Source organism: Poeciliopsis prolifica, unplaced genomic scaffold (genome assembly GCF_027474105.1).
Source record: "Poeciliopsis prolifica strain line A6 unplaced genomic scaffold, Auburn_PproV2 SCAFFOLD003, whole genome shotgun sequence".
Classification (NCBI taxonomy): Eukaryota; Metazoa; Chordata; class Actinopteri; order Cyprinodontiformes; family Poeciliidae; genus Poeciliopsis; species Poeciliopsis prolifica.
In genome coordinates this window covers 8229371-8246042 of record NW_026562378.1, presented here as the reverse complement: position 1 = coordinate 8246042, position 16672 = coordinate 8229371, and the positions used below count along the sequence as shown (strand labels likewise).

Genomic DNA, 16672 nt, shown 5'->3' with positions numbered 1-16672 from the left:
TTCACTTCATCGCACTTCGTTACAGAAAAAAAAAAACACTCATCTCTTGATACAAATAAATAACAAGTAATGTTTGCAGAACATATGTCCTTTTGAAAAACTGCTTATCTGCTTAAACAGAAGACATTTACAGTTGGTAAATTTGGTAAAAGTAAAAATCAGATGTTTACTTCGTGGCACTTCAGCAGTAAGCACACTCATCTTTTAGCAACAGATTATTTTGTTCAAAAAACATAAGATTTCTTCTGTTCTTTCTAAATACCTCTTACTATTTAAGAATTGTGCATTTGGTGAATTTCCAGAAAAGTGGAAATAATTATAATTGGAGATGAATATACTATAAAACAGACATTCAATACAAAAGTAAAAATCTGATTTTCACTTTGTGGCAGTTCGTTACCAGAAAAAAATGCTCTTCTATTAACACAAATTAATAAAAGTAATATTGCTTATGTTACACGGGCTCTTTTGAAATACTGCTTATCTTCTTATATAAAAATTTACGGTTGGTAAATTTTGCAAAAGTAAAAATCAAATGGTTACTTCGTGGCACTTGATTATCAGAAAACGCAGTCGTCTCTTAGCAACAGATTAACAATAAATATAGGTATTTTTTCATAAAACAAGATGTGTCCTGCACTTTCGAAATACCACTTATGTACTATTTAACAAGAATTGTGCATTTAGTGAATTTTGCTGAAAAGTTTAAAGATTTTATAAAACAGACCTTCAACACAGAAGTAAATATCTGATTTTCACTTCGTTGCAATTCGTTCCCGGAAAATAACGCTCATCTTTTAACACAAATTAGTAATAAGTAATCTTATTGTTTATAAAATATAAGCTCTTTTGAAAAACTGCTTATCTGCTGAGACAGAAGACATTTACAGTTGGTAAATTTTGCAAAAGTAAAAATCAGATGTTTACTTCGTGGCACTTTGTTACCAGAAAACACACTCATCTCTTAGCAACAGATTAACAACAAATACTGTTGTTGTTCAAAAAACAAGATTTCTTCTGAAAAAGTCTGAAGAAAAAAGTCAGGATTTCAGGCATTTCTGAGTCAGAAATCTCTTTCTCTCACTTTCTCTGTCTATCTATATCTATATATATCTATATAAATATATAGATGTTAAATTATTGTCTGCAGAAGTACATATCTTTTAAATACGGCTCACTCTTTTCTTGAATATAGTTTGTCTTTTCTCCTGCATGTAGTATGGCATGATGAGCCTTTTTTCACATGTGGTTGGTTCTATTTTCTGACTGTATCCGTCTGTTTTTTTTTTTTTCTGTGTGCTTACAACTAAGATCGGCTTCCTATCAACTCTACCATACATCTTTTCGTGTCCATCAAACTATGTTTGTCAATCATTCTGCCAATAAAACTAGCAGCCAAATTATCTCTTTTTTTCCTTCCAAAGTTTTGATCTCGACATCACTAGAATATCTATCTTCCTCTTTCTGGCTGCCTTTTGAAGTCTCCCCACTTCACTATCTGCAGTGGCGCAGCTTTCCTTACATGTCACTCAGAAGTTGTTTTATGTTTTATAATTCATGCCTGCTCGCTCATACGCATTTTTTTACACACTCTTCCCTTTACCATCTGTTGAGGCAGTTCAGGGTATGGCCTTTCCACCCCCTCTCATCTATCAGTCCCCTTGTCCATCTTCTGCTAGTGTCTCTGCTTTGGCCGTTGTCATGCATAAGGACCTTTTGTTTCTGCTTGTAGCTTTGCAAACTGTTGTGTGAATTATGTAACCTAGATTAAGGTCAATGCACCTAGGCCCTCTGTTTCAAAGTTTGTGGTTTCAGATGCCTAAATAACATATACTCATTGTTGATTGTAGGGCTCTTGCTGCATGCAGTAGTCGACATATAGCCCAAAGAGCTGTGATGCATTTTTGAATTTAAGTTTTTGTTGTTCTTTTCATTATTGCAGTAAAATAAGAAAACATGCTAACATTTTTGGTTTATATAATGTGAATGTGTGATTTACTACACAACTGTTTTCCAAAATAGCCTTTGGCCTCTTGTTCCACTCTACAATGTTTTAAGACTGCTGTGCAGGCCGTGTACATCGCTGTCCTACTTCATACCATGAGCAGAGGCTAACTATTTCAAAGAAAAACACTTTTACAGCACCAGCCCTCTCACAGTACTTGACCTATCTGAACCTGTGGGATTCCTGCCAGATGTATTTGTTTTTGTGCTTGCTCCTGAGAGATCAAGTGAAGTGCCACTCAGTTTCAGGCTTGATTACAGAGGTGTGCTGATCATAGTAACAGCATTTGTGGGTGATTATGCACAAATACATATACACATTTAGACCAAAATAAAATGTTGTTCCACTTTCCACTTTGGCTTTTAACTGAAGTATCTATTTGAAATCAGAACAGTCTGAATATTTTTGCTGTCCAGTAAATCACAACTATCTAAAACTGTTCTGTCGAAGTCTCTAAAGTCCTTTTTTAAAAGATCTAATCAGTGATTGCACAAAATGTTAACTCGTTGCTTTGGTGTACATGTTGTCACTGAGGTAGGAGAATTCAAAGTTAGCTGCTTTCAGTGCTAACTTTGCTTCGAAATGAAGTCAGAGAGAGCACAAAAGGTGTAATATGTTAGCTAAGGCAAAGCGCAAGAGAGAAATAAGTAAATAACAGAAAGCCCGAACAGAGTACAGCAAAGTTTCTATGTCATTTTGCTCTGATCTTTGATCTCTTTAACCCATGCTGTATTTGGAAATGTCTAAACTTGAACTGTTAAAGTTTTGTCCAAGGACATACTGTAAATGCTAATGGCTATGGTAAGAAGGATCTCCAATAGCGGTCTTTGTTGCAGCTAATCTGAATAAATCTGACTAAAGATGCTTGTCGAATTACAGTGGCCAGATGAAGTAGGGTAATTCTCCAGAAAGAGTCAAAAAGTCAGATTTATAATATTTTTTTTTAGTTTTACAATCTTGTTTCACAGCAAATAATCTCACAAACAATGTGACACTACCCCCGCTTTTAGAAATGGACTTTTTTGAGCTTCTCATCATGTTACAATGTTATTCATTCATCAAACTGGTGTGTTCTTTTGACTGTCTTGTATATTTGAGAAATCCTCTGGATGGTTTGGAGAAGCACTGTTATGACGACATACTAAAGAAAGAGTGTTTGTTCACTCTGTAGGAGGTTTCTAGGGAAAGAGTCCAATTTCAAGTTGTCAGACATAGCTATGATATAAAGTCTTTTTTTTTATATATATGCACCATTTTTATAAAGACTGAAGGTAACTTAGTTGCTTGATTGAGCTATAAAATGTTATGTGCCTGGAAAATACGTAATGCTCTCCCTTGCCCCCCACCTTTTAATGACCACTCAAAGCAGGAAGACAAGAACACATTTTCACAATCCTGCTCTCATCCTGGTTCTTGAACATAAATTGTAACTGAATAACATTGGGAAACCTCAGATCAAAGCAAAAACCTAAAAACTGGAAATCATATGCAAAATGCTTATCGTTTCATTTCAATTTAAAATTGACCTTTAACTTGAGCCTTCTTTTATAAAAGTGCTGCAGCTTTAAAAGAAAGCAACAATATCGAGAAGGTTTATAGTTCAAGAAAGGCAACTCTATTAAGTTTAGTTATGATCATTAATGTTGGTACTGTGGACTTCATTCTTAGTGAAAGGTCTTTGATCAAATCTCTTTTTGAGATACTGTCAGAGGTTTTGTTTCTGGAAGCAAATAATTTAAAGAAATGCTGCCAGTGTCTGTTCAAGCAGCTAGTGTCTGTGGGTGGCGGGGAAAGGAACACACTGGTTTGGACTGCGTGGGTTTGTGGATAGATCCTGCTGTGTTTGAGCTGCAGTTCTCTTTTTTTCCCTCTTATTCTCACCTCCATTAGTTGTGCCACGTGGTGTGAGTTTGTGTGTGTCAGTATGTGTGCATCCTGAGTATTTGTGAGGTACCATTCTGCCTACTTTCAAACGTTTCAGTTGACATTTTCTCTAGCAGCCACATTTAACTCGAATGAACTTTTTTTTTTGTCCCAACAACAGTGTGTTGCTGGTAGGATCTTAAGTAAGTCTCAAGTGACATTGCATCTCTAACGAAAGGTTTAGTCCATTTACTGCCGAAAACCACTTAAGAGTGTAAGTACTTGAAAACATATCTTTCCTCCACAACAAATTACAGCCAAATCTGTTTAAACATGTTAATGTTTTCTCCAGGTAAGAAAAAAAAGAAAGAAAAGATAATTAATTGGAGATGTAGAAATTATGGCAATTCTTTTGGAAAAGGAAAAAATGAGGAATGAGTCTTTGTAGCTGGAATGAAAGCAGAGGAATGGATGGAGCCTGATGAAAGAAAGGAAAACTAAAGGGAGGGAAGCTCTTGGAAGCTTTTAATGTGAGCATTGATGGAAAACTGTAAGAGGAAAATAGAGAGTCGTTGGACGATATCAGGGAATATGCACATGATGAATAGAAAGATATTCTGCGACTGGGAGGGATGGGTTATGGTAGAACGGTTTGTGCTTTATAAATGGATTTCTCCCCAGAAATGAATATTTAAATAAGCAAAGTAAGTTATATATCTGTTTTAAAATGAGGAATGATGAATGAAATATATATATATTTTTTTTATGTTGAAACATCAGTTAGCAGAAATTCAAAGCTTTTCTGACATTTTGAATAACAAAAGCTTCTCAAAGAGAAATGAGAAGCTGTCATTTTTGGTGTCTCACACAACTCAGTGGTAGAGCAGGTTCACCATGAGCTGAGGCCTCAGTCCTCGACGCAGCTGTCCTGACTTCCATTCCCGTCCCTGGACATTCCCATTCTTTCTCTACCCTACTTCCTACTTCAGCTAGTGATGAATAAAGGTCACTAGTGCCAAATATATTAAAAAATAATAATAATAATAACAATAATCATTATAATAAAATTGGTAAATTTTTCTGCATTCTGATATCTTTTGTACCTCAACATGAGCTACCTAAGTACATGCTCTGCTGCATCACTCACATATGGTAGAGATAAGTGTTAAACATCAGGCTCATATGTGATAAAAGATTTGACTTTTTCTTTTTTTAATTCTTATCTTTGTCCAAACTAATAAAAATCTATATTTTGGTTTAGGTGTAAATGTGGGACAAACTCCCTCCACCCCCGATCTCCTAGCAGTTATACAATTACTTAACAATTTTAAGACACCACAATAAATATTCACTTCTTTGAAGTGAATTAAAGGCACAACAAAATATGCACTTTCTAGCTGGAAAGTGCATATTTTCCAGCTAGAAAGTGCTGGAAAACAATTGCTACTACACCTTAGTAGCAATTGTTTGGCCTTTTGGCTAAAACAGCTTCACTACTCTTCCCATAGCCATTCATCAGCCTCTGACAACGACCGAAGCAGCCAAACGTTGCCTCTCAATGTTTGGCTGCTTTTCACTTTCAGCTGTTAGATGTTTGATGGGTTTCTTGCATGTACAGTCCACTTTATGTCACCCACAGCATATCAGTGAGATCAAGATCTAGCCTTTGGGGTAAACCTTCTTCAACATCCTGAATAATGACTTTCTAACCATATCAACCTGATGTGATACAGTTATGTGTAATCTGAGCCTGCTGGAATAAGATGTCCTAAGATGTTCTTTACCAAAAGGAGGTGTTATTTATTTATTTTGTTTAGTAATTTTAAAAGACTTTTTTTTTGTAATTTAAGTTAACTTTTCTCATCTATTTGTACTAATGCGTTATAGGTCATAGATTCTTCACATGACAGTCGGCTAACTGACAGTCTTAAAAGCAGCAATTTTCCTTTCTCTAGCCAGTGTTTACATGTTTTCATTTCTGTCAACATGGTAATAAAGTGAAACAAAAGAAAAATTTCTACTTATCCATTTTTGAACACCCAAAAACATTTCTCATTATTCTTTAATATTTAAAACCACTTGGTTTTTTTTCAATACTTGTTTCAGATGAGAACATCCAATTACCAAAACATTCATGAATCTGTCTCATTCACAATTTAATTTGACACTGTGTGAACAAAGCAATTTTGTTGATATGTTGTCAATTTCTATTTATTAAAGCACAATTTTGGGAAAATAAATTACGTGAACATTTTTAATTTCTCTTTGTAATTGATTATCATTTCAGTAAATATGAGGAAACAAAGTGTAATTTTGCATTTGTACATTTGTTTTACCATGTAAAAGAAAAACAACTCGTATTTCAATTTAATATTTTGTATTTTCCAGTAAAACTCTAGTAGGCAATTGTTTTCCTTTTTGTCATTTGTAGTTTCTGAAGAGAAAATTTAATCAATGAGGCATGCTTAGTGCCAGAACAACGAACGTCCATATAAAAGGAAAATAATTTTTAAAAAAAGCAGTTTTCAGAGCAATAAAGAGTTAAAAGCAGAGAACAAAAATTGTTTATAAGTTGCATAAAAGAAGAAAGGAAATAAAATAAATGTGTGGTTGTGTAAAGCTATCAATAGTAGCAGGTGGTGAGGCCCACTGTGAGCTTTGGACTTTCCTGCGTTCTCTGATCTGATAAAACAGCCACTCTTATTTATTCAGCAGCCTTCTCCTCCACACGCAGACTACATTGTGTGGACTATAATATTCCTGTTATTAATATTTTTATAATACTAGCATGCTTCCCTTCACTCATTATAGCTCCCCATTGATTACTACAAAAACATTTTCACACCCCTCTGCGTGTTATTTTAATAAACTTATGCACATTTGCTCGCTCACATATTTCTGTCTGTTTATGAGTTGCTCTTTACTTCCACCCATTCCTCTTCTGCTTCACATCCATCATCTCCAAGGCGACCACCGCATGATGGCACAGGCTTCATAAAGATTAGCTGTTCTCTCTCATGTCCCTTTCCTTCTGCCTCCCAATAGTTGTTCTGTCTGTTGAATTCTCACACCGCTCCATCAGCATCTTGCCATATACCTGATCCCTCCTGCTCTTTTTTTACTGATTGAGATCTCCAACATGTGAGGAATTCCTTCTTGCCAACCTCTGGGTGGTATGCGTCTTACCAGAATCCACATCCCCCCCTAAACTCGTTTGCTTAGGTGGAATGTGTTCAGGTAAGCTTGGGCAAATGAGAATTGCTATGTTCCTTTACTCTGCCATTAAAACTGTTATCTCTAACAGTAACAATCATGGGCACAATAAAAAAAACTTGGATAATTACATGTGCTGCATTAAATTAATGTTCACTTGACCGCTTTTTAAAGATGAATTCTAATATTGTGATTATTTGTTTTAAATGAAACGGGCAGATTGTACAAAATCAGAGCACTCTGACTTACACTGTTCAGAGCTTTTTTTGTCCCACCAAGGTGACATCAATTGCAAGGCTGTGAAATATTTGAAACATAAAATAAACTATGGCTAATAGTTGCGCAAATTGGCTGGATTTTGCATACTAACATGCCATTTTCTGAGGAATACCTACAAACTCATTTCATAACTGCTACATTGTCATACTGCTCTCTCTACGCTTGAATTATTTCCTGTTATTTAAGCCTTTACCTTTACTTTCTCTAAGTTCTTTTCCTCTAGATTGAAACAACAGCTGGACTGATGTTATTTTTAGGTGTTGCACCTTCCTGGAAGACTGTATCAGTTGAGCTACTGCTGCCAATGACTTAATGTTCTTTCCTAAAGACAGTACATTTAGCCCCTCCTCTTTAATGTGTCTTTCTCCTGCCTGAGCTTCTGCTAGGACTAACTGCATACGTTTTTATTTATCCTATAGACTTTAAAAGTTGTTCTTCTGCCATTAGTTCTCTGTTTTCTCTTAACATAGAAAAGACATTTCTGCGTTTCTTTTGGGTATGTGTGTGTATATATTTTGTCTTCTCAAAGCCCCAGTCAGTTGTGGCAGATGGCTGCTCACATTGGGCCAGGTTCTGCTGGAGGAATCTTATTTTATTTTATTTTTTGTTTAAAGGGGAGTTTTGTTTTAAGGTGTCACCACATGGGTGCTCAGTGTGCGGGTTTTCTGCCACAATAACAAATTATTGTAATCAACCATCCTACATGTTCATCAAGGAGGAGTGAATTCTGCAAGTCAGTGACTCGTTGCAATCAGCTGGACTTCGTTAGATGGCAAGCGTTTCAACCAATTTGAATAAGAAACTAATCTTAAATTCTGTGATGATGACTAGGTTTGGAATGTATGTAATTGACCGAATCTGTCTAAACGACTCAATCAAATGTACTTTTTGTGGCTTGATCTCGAGATGACGTTTGTTGTGAATTTGCACCAAATGAATACATGTGAATTGAATTGTATAGAGGTAAATTGAATTGAATTGTTTTTATAAAGCATTTACAGCCCTTAGTTATGATCAGTCCCTGTACCTGTCTCTGTCCCTCCTGAGAGGAGTTCAGAGCTGAGTGCTGTTAGCACTGAGTAGAGAAGACATTTATTGATTCTTTGCTGGTCTATTATTTCTATTTTTCGCTGGAAAAAAGTGAGGGACACCAGTGTGTTTGTGAAACAGAGCTTCTTTATATTTGCAGCAGATATTTGTGTGAGTGTCTCTGCCATGTTTGCAGACCGTTAGCTTATGTCTGTGGAAGTGCAAACACTCCCAGCATGTCCATGGTGTAGACTGTGGCTTTCATGCTGCTGACAGTTAGATCTGATCCGCGGCCTACAAACACAACATCTATCTCCAATACAACATCCAGCTACACTTCAAACTGCTTGCTAATTGGATGGAAGCTGTTAGGTTAGAGAAAACACATTTCTCTGTGTTGGTATGTGTTTTTGGACATATTTTTGGGATATAAATGTGTGTTCTTTATAGCATTTTTAGCTTTTTTAGCCCAATGGGATCAAAATATTTTGCACCTAAGCAAAATAAATAATCAGCAGGGATAGAGATTCTAAAATGTATAGCACCATAAAAGCTATTCCAAATATTGATCATATGACTGTCAACCATTGCAAAAAGATTTCTTATATCAGCATCTCTTCACTTATGACTGTCTAATTGCCGCTTGGTGTCATCTGTCTAAGAGTTGCCATTTTAGCTTGAAAACTGTATTTTTAAGTCCATGTTACCTAAACAAGAGTGAAGGGTGGTGATCACATCTAATGTTTTTTACGACCCAGAAATGGCTCCAAACAGTTTAATTTGTTTTTATTTTTAGTGAAATGTGCCGACACGTTGTAGTGAAGGGAGTTTTACATTTCTCTGCTCAAAATAGTCATGAAGGGCATGTTCTGTGGCCTTTCATTGAACGTATTTAAGCTGTGCGATTGGTATGATAGAAACTTTCAGCTGTTTTGAAATAGTCACTTTTTTAAAACTTTTTGAATGCCTTGATGTTTGTAACAAACCCATGCTTAAGGCCTATATATCCTGTGCATTGTCTTCCCTCTGTCAGAACTACAAGAACAACGTTTTTTTTTTCTTGCCAGGACATTTCATACCTCATAGGAACTCAAGTGCAGAACTCCTCTGCAGCACATTTACTTTATATTTTCGGGACACAGAACAAGAAAAATGTTATGCCCAGAATATGCATTAACAATGAGCTGCAAAAACTCCCAAATCAGAGCACCTCTGGGAAAGAGAACAAAGTTCCCTGTTCTTGTCTTGTAGAGTATGTATTGACACTTAATAAGGACCCAAGAAGTAACGTTCTGATTTGGACAACAATGAGATGTGTTCAAGATTTAAATAGTCTAAGATATTCCTGCAGTGCATTTTTTATTAAAATACTAATGCAGTAACTTGGTGTACCTAAGCAGCAGCTAAAATTCAGCTCAGACCTTGAGGTGAAATGTTTGTCCGCCCCCAGCACTTCAGGTGTTGTACACAAAAAAAGCTTTCCCTGTCCTTTTATTATCCAACTTTGGATGGCAACAGTCCAAATTTGGACCTGGGGCACCAAATTGAGCTGTCTGCACTGTGGGAGGTGCCAGGGGTCAATTTGAAATTCAGGTGCTTCTTCATACACTATGCATTAGGCATAATATGTGAAAGTAATGCAATACTCACACACCTGCCACAACCCCCCACACACCCACCCACCCAAACACACAAGAATAATAATTTAAGCAAAAAGCACTGTGCTTTTTGTGCATAAACTCTTGAACACATTAGCAGCCACCTTCACACAAAGTGTGGATGTTTACGCACACAGGCACATTAATGCTGTCCTCCTTTATGTCTCGGGACGTGAGTGGAGCAGTAAAGCTAAAGCTCCTTGTCACATTTGCCACTCATCTCCAATTCAAAGGCACAGCCTGCGATGCCCTCGGATGCACTTGGCAAGTGAACAGCTAACCTACCCGCCAGCGTATCTGCCTGCCAGCCGGGCTCAGAGGCAGTTAGCATGCCAACTAGCCCACCCAGCAGCCACAAGCTAATGCTTCACTAACCCCGTGTTGCCCTGTGTCTCTTCCTCCAACTGGGTGTTTCTTCATGTATTGACACATGGGGAGTTTAGTTGCACTGTGTTGCATAGTAAAAAGCCATTCTGTAAGTGTTGCTCTTCATCTACATGCAAACCCTTAATATTCTTGTGTCATTTTAAAAAGCTGGTATGTCACAGGGAAGGAACCACAACATTGCTTTTCTTAATCTCTTCATTCAGTCTGTTCAGAGTTTTGTTCCAAAATTAAAGTCTCAAGTAATTATTAAACCATGGGAGTCCTTCATATATACTTAATTGGGCAAGTGTTAATTTCTTTAGCTCTTCACCGTCAACATTATTCCGTGTGTCCATGGATTACTTTGTTGGAATGAGCAACACCATCTGGTATTGAAAGTATGAATCCAATATTAGCACAACCAAGATGTCTTCTAAGCACAGGGAATTATATTTTACAGCAATGGGTTTCTTTAGGCCTTTGCTCTCACTTTTATTTCAACATATCCATTAATAGACTTATTATGGCTTAAGAATTCCCCAACTCTGATCTATCACTTGTTAAAGTATATAAATAATTCCAGTAAGCCAAGTAGAAAGGAAATAAACTCAACAACTGGTTTTAAGATATTTTGACTGCTTTTGATCCTTGAGATTAATATATTTATTTGTTTTTTATTTATTTACTTTTAAACACAATGTCAGCACACCTCAAACGATGATTCATAACCTCTGTGAGATCCCAGTGGCAACACTGGGAATCAGTTACTGAGGATTCAAGGGTTTTTATGATTGTAATTTTAGGGCAAAACCTCTATAATATATATCTACTTACAGTGGGAGAGTAATAATACATTTAGCCCATGAGAAAAGGAGAGCCATAAAATGTTTGAGACAAAACAGGAAGAGAGAGTTAAACTAAGAAATCTTTTTTGGTTTGTTTGTTTTTATGATTAGAACAAAGGATGGAAGGGCAACAAACTAAACTGTGAAAAAATCTGTAACCTGTGAAGGATAATTCAGTCCAACTTGGATTCGTCAATATTAATTTTTTATGCTTTTCTAATTCTGAGGTCTTTTCAAAACAAAAAAGAAAAAAGGATTTTAATAAAATCTCAAAAGCAAAAGTGGCTGTTTTATAATCTTACTAACTTGCAGTAGTAATATCAGTTTGTTGCCCACAGTAGGCCTAGTGCAGTTCCTATACCATCGAATGATTAATTGTAAATATTAATATTGACTTAGAAATCTATAGCCTTCATAGAAAGTAAATTAAAATCTGCCTGTTAGAGAAATTTGACAGAAAAAAGTCAAATTAAGTTAATATTGATATTAGCCTGATTGTTGGTAACCCAGTAAGTCATAGTCTTTGTAATTGTTTAGGTTGGACAGGTAATAAAAAAATTGGCATTTTGATCAGTGTCAGGAAAGCACTTAGATTAAATTGATAAAATCAAATTATTGGACAAAACAAAGGTTAGATGTGTAGTTTAATGGGACCAACAGGTTTTAAAATCTCTATTAGAATAGATAATTAGTGTAAACGGTGTGTTGGAGCAGCCCATTTGAGAACTGTTTGGGTTTCAGAGAAATGTTTGTCTTTTGAGGCACTGACCTTTATGTTGCTATAAATTTGAAGCTTAATAGTTCATGTTGACTTTTAGTAAAGGCAGTTTTTGTCCCCTTTATCATAATCTCAATTAAACAACAATCCAAAAGTTTGATGAAATCTTTTGTCTGTCTTCCATCTCTGCTAGTGAGACAACGAAGAGTTACTGTTACGAAAGTGAACTTTCTCCAAAGGCTACATTTGCTTCCTTCCATTGTGTTAATGCTGTTGGAGCTGTGCAGCTGTTCACCCCAGAAATAACAGGTCAGGCCAAAATTTATGAAGTGGAAAGCTGTTGTACCAATAAACCACTTCTCAGACATTCCCTGCAGCTTGTGAATCACTGAATTAGAACCTAAGTATGTTTTTCCATATCTTCTTAAAGCCGCCTGTTTTTCAAAATGTTGTTTAAAACCAGTTGCTTTCGCTGCAGGCCAGAGACACAAAAGGACACACCTCACAGACTCAATATCATCGGTTCACAAGATTACAGACTGTCTGCAAGACGTAACCTTCCATCTTTCTTTCTGTTTAGTTTAATGAAAGGCCCAATAGCCTGAAGTTTTAACCCAAACCTATTTTTAAATTGATCAATAAAACAGTTTTAAAATCTGACATATTTCGTTACTTACCCAAAATGCAACTCCTCTAGATATTCATATTGTTTTTTTTATTTATTTTGCCCTGTTTTGTTCATCAAAAATGTATTAACCTAAATACATCCTTAATTTGAGATTAATTTACACATTTAAACAAAAAACACTATAGCTATGAAATGTAAAGGTTGTGTTAAAGGTTATAAAAAATAAGTGTATTTTTTTAGCCCCTTTACTTACTGTTAGTTTCTTACTCTTTAAAGAAGCTCCTGTCTAATGATCCATTTCTCCAGAGTGGAAAGGATAACCTCCTGCTGTGACAGAAAGTTCTAGCAGTTAGAAATTTAATACAGCCCTTTCTTTTTTCTTTTTTGGCACTGTGCCGTGTGGAGCCTGAGTTTCTGTGTTTATGTGTGAGAGACCGGATTTTTCCTGGTGCATCCTGGTTCCTGTTAGTTTCCCCTTTGCTTCCAGTAATGCAAATTCAAACTTTGACAGTTTCTCCTCTTGTTCACCCTCCCCCTTCCTCTTCCCTCTCCTCCTGTGTTTTTTTTCTTTTCTTTCCAGAGCGGTGTGACAAATCATGGCTGAGAAATGCAAGAATAGCCGAAACAAGGGGTGCAGTGAAGCAATGAAGAAACAAAAATCATATCAAATCCGTCCATTATTTTTTCCTTCTTCTAAATCAACTTTACTTATCTGTCCACACATCTGTTTAGCCACCAATATGTATTAACCACCATTTCTCACATGCCCTTTTTTGTTTTTTTTCTTTGTTTGTTTTCTTTCTCTGAATCTAATACGTGTTGATTTAATGCCAAGTTGTGCCAGAGCTCGTTCCAAAATAAATTCTCATAATCCGGTGGTGATGAGTCGTGTTTCTTTGTGTCTGCTGTTTGTGTGTGCCCGTGAGCGAGACGTGAGGTGGCGGATGACGGTTTCCTGCCACAGCAAACTAATAATTCTTCCACAAGTGAAAATGGGGTCATGCGTACCCCACTGACAGCTGTGGGGGCCTGGAGGCCTGATTTTGTGCCGTACTTGTGGTTTCATTAAGTGAGAAGAACGGAGAGAAGAGTGAAGGAAATGAGGGATTAATGAAGTGGGGGACAGGTGAAGAGTGAATTAATGTGTTTGTGTGCCAGTGTGAGTCTTCACCTCTCTCTAAGTGCAATACATTCTCTGCTGCTGTTTCATACGAATGGAAAATGCATGAAAAACAGCTGCCACGCCCGGACACATCCGTCGGACCACCGGACCGAGAGAACATGTCGACACTGCTCCAGAGGTCCAGTTGTGGGATGCTTTATATCACTCCAACACTTTGTAATACACTTGGTGATTTACTTGGTGCAGCTGAGCTACATGCACTTTGAATGAACTGTTCTTGTACTAATCTGAAGAAAAAAATGTTTTCATCTAATTTCTATTCTTATACACTGATAGGACATTAGCATCAGATATCGGAAACAACCCAAGACTCTTCGCATGGGATTGGGACCAATTCTTCCCCCAAACACGGCATGTTGGTGTTTAAGTACACAGAGCTACAGTTTGTTAGCCAAGTTTCAAATGTAACACCAAAACAAAACCACGTGGACTCTCAGCTATCTTTAAAGTCTGCTATTTAAGGAAAGCCAAGGCTTCTTATTTAAAAATCTACAGTGACGAGTTGGAGGAAGAAAGAAGAATCAGACTAAAAATTAGTCAGCAATTACAACACGTAGGTTAATTGCTAACAAGAAACCAGTTCACTGGTACCAGTTCGCTGGTACCTTAGCCTGTAGTGTCATCCAGTCAGTCCTAGATACTGCGCAGTAGCAGACATGCTGGCAGGATTCCTGCTGAGGAGAGGGATTTCCCAACAGCTGGATGTTTAGTGTCCATTCATGGACAAGTTCTTCTACACTGGATTGCCTGTGAGTCAAAACAACTCAAATTAGATGTGAATATAATTTATTCTCACATCAGTGTAGTCCTTTTCAAACACTTCTACATGTCAACTTTGACTATTTCAGGGTGGCTTTGTTGAATAGACTATGAAGACATTGGCTATACCTGTTAATCTTTAATTAATTGAAAATACTCAAGTATTTCTGCAGAATCGATTATACTGGAGTACAATCTCCAGTCAGACCTTCATTAGTCACTCTTTAAAATCCTGAAACTTAATAAAATGTACCAATTTCTCCTCAAATTTGGGGAAAAAAATAATCTGTTTACTTGTGCATTAAACAAAAATGATAATTTTTCTCTGAGAGATGCCAAACTGATTTTATCAACAATGTAGAAAATACATGAGCATGAATATCTGTAGATGGGCAATGCACTGGACGCAGCGCATATTGTCCCTGCTAGCTGTGTTTCCATGGTGACAGCAGGGGTTGTGCCAGCAGTGAGGTGCGGAGGAATCTTCCCGATAACCCTAAAGGTCAGCAAATGGAGCTACAACCTGCAGCAGCGCTGTGTGCTTACACACTTAACTCCTCCCTACTGTGGAGTGTGTGTGGGTGTGTGTGTGTGTGTGCGTGCGTGCGTGTGCGTGTGTGTGAGTGTGAGGAACATCACAACTCAAGTCGAGATGCATTTCCACTTCTATATGGACATGGTTGGGCACCCTTGGAATGATGGAGGCTTGTTATCATCCACTTACACACAGAATATCGACGGGCTTGAAACACACCAACATGCTTGTTCCGTGATATGAACGCGCGTTCACACAAGTGCCTGTCGATGACAATTTACTGAGGTGTGTTTGTTAATGATAGCTGTGACGAGTGCTCTATTGATTGCAGTTTGACTCCCACTTGCCACCGCTGCATCGATCATGACATCCACATTGCCTTGGCGTGATCCATAAATGCTCGATTATAGCAATGGAGTAAAATGAAAGATCTGACAGATAATTCTTACTGGGATTCCTTCCCTCTGAATCTGGAGCGGTGCGAAAGCGTCACGGTCAGATAACAGTAATAGTCGTGGTCTCGTTGTGTTTTGCATAACAGTTCAAAACAAAAATGTATGACATGTCATCTCAATGTGAAAGACTGAAGGGAGAATTCTTCCTAAACCTGCGGAAATATTCTAACAAATTACTACATTTATGTCGAATTTGAAATTATACCGGTTCCTCATTTCTTTTGATATTTTGACTTGCTATGGAAACAAAATGAGATTGAATTCACACCTGTAAATGCCGTACAAATGAATAGAGAGATATCAAGAAATATTATCAAACCTCACCATAGAGAGATCAACTTTCAATGTGTAAACAAATGTCAACCTAAACAAATCTCTTTTTTTAGTACTCTACAGAATTTTCCTGGTATATGAAAATATTCCCATAAATTATTTAATTAAATATGAATTTAAAATGGCAGGTTTTAAATTCATATCTCTATAGACCTATGGTAATTGGGGTTAATATTTTAGATTTTCTAAGTAATTTAAACACTTTAAAGATATGCTTCAAAATAAATCTCTCAGTATTTGTTGAGAGGTTAAATATTGAGAGAGGTGACACTATTTCTTAGTGTCAGTTCATTGTATATGGCTTCTCAAAGAACTTTACAAGACACCCAGGCCCAGTTGATATCCAGAAAAATAGGATCAAATTGATTTAAACTGAGTTAAATAAATTTCACGTTGTTCATAATGATAAAATTACGTTTTTAATGCTAACTAGATAACATTTCCTATCTAATCAAGCTAGCTAACTGCACCAGCTCATAGGTTTTGCATAAATACCTTCTGAACAATATAATGTGGTGATATTGCACTTTGCATCGGGCCGTTAAGGTTCTGCCAGAGAGTAAATATATGAACATCGACTGCTAGCTGGGAATTATGGGAATGTTTTTCTCTGTCTTCTTTTGTAAGGGAGGAGAAAGTGTAGTGTGGCTCCTACCCACACTACACTGCCAGAAAAAGAAAAAAAAGGGCAACTTTTCAAAATTTCGGTGTACTTTGATGCCCATGCCGACATCCAAATGTAGTCTTCCTTCCCAGGCTGCTCGAACTCTTCTAACGCACACGCACACACATTTTACGTATAT

The 16672-nt window shown here is 36.9% G+C and overlaps 1 protein-coding gene across 4 annotated transcripts in view; it reads left to right on the top strand.

Annotated features, from left to right (window-relative positions):
- LOC129357520 (MICOS complex subunit mic25-a-like) overlaps positions 1–13482 on the top strand; it is a 53558-nt gene extending 40076 nt beyond the window's left edge. For 2 of the 4 annotated variants that reach the window (XM_055026695.1, XM_055026690.1), the window contains one exon: positions 13185–13482. In XM_055026695.1, the coding sequence (XP_054882670.1) occupies positions 13185–13208 (24 nt within the window). In that variant the 3' untranslated portion in view covers positions 13209–13482. Of the gene's footprint in view, positions 1–12169; positions 12286–12454; positions 12621–13184 lie in introns of those variants that run through there. The other 2 variants (XR_008605503.1, XR_008605504.1) reach the window with 2 other exon arrangements.
- The last annotated feature ends 3190 nt before the right edge of the window (positions 13483–16672 follow it).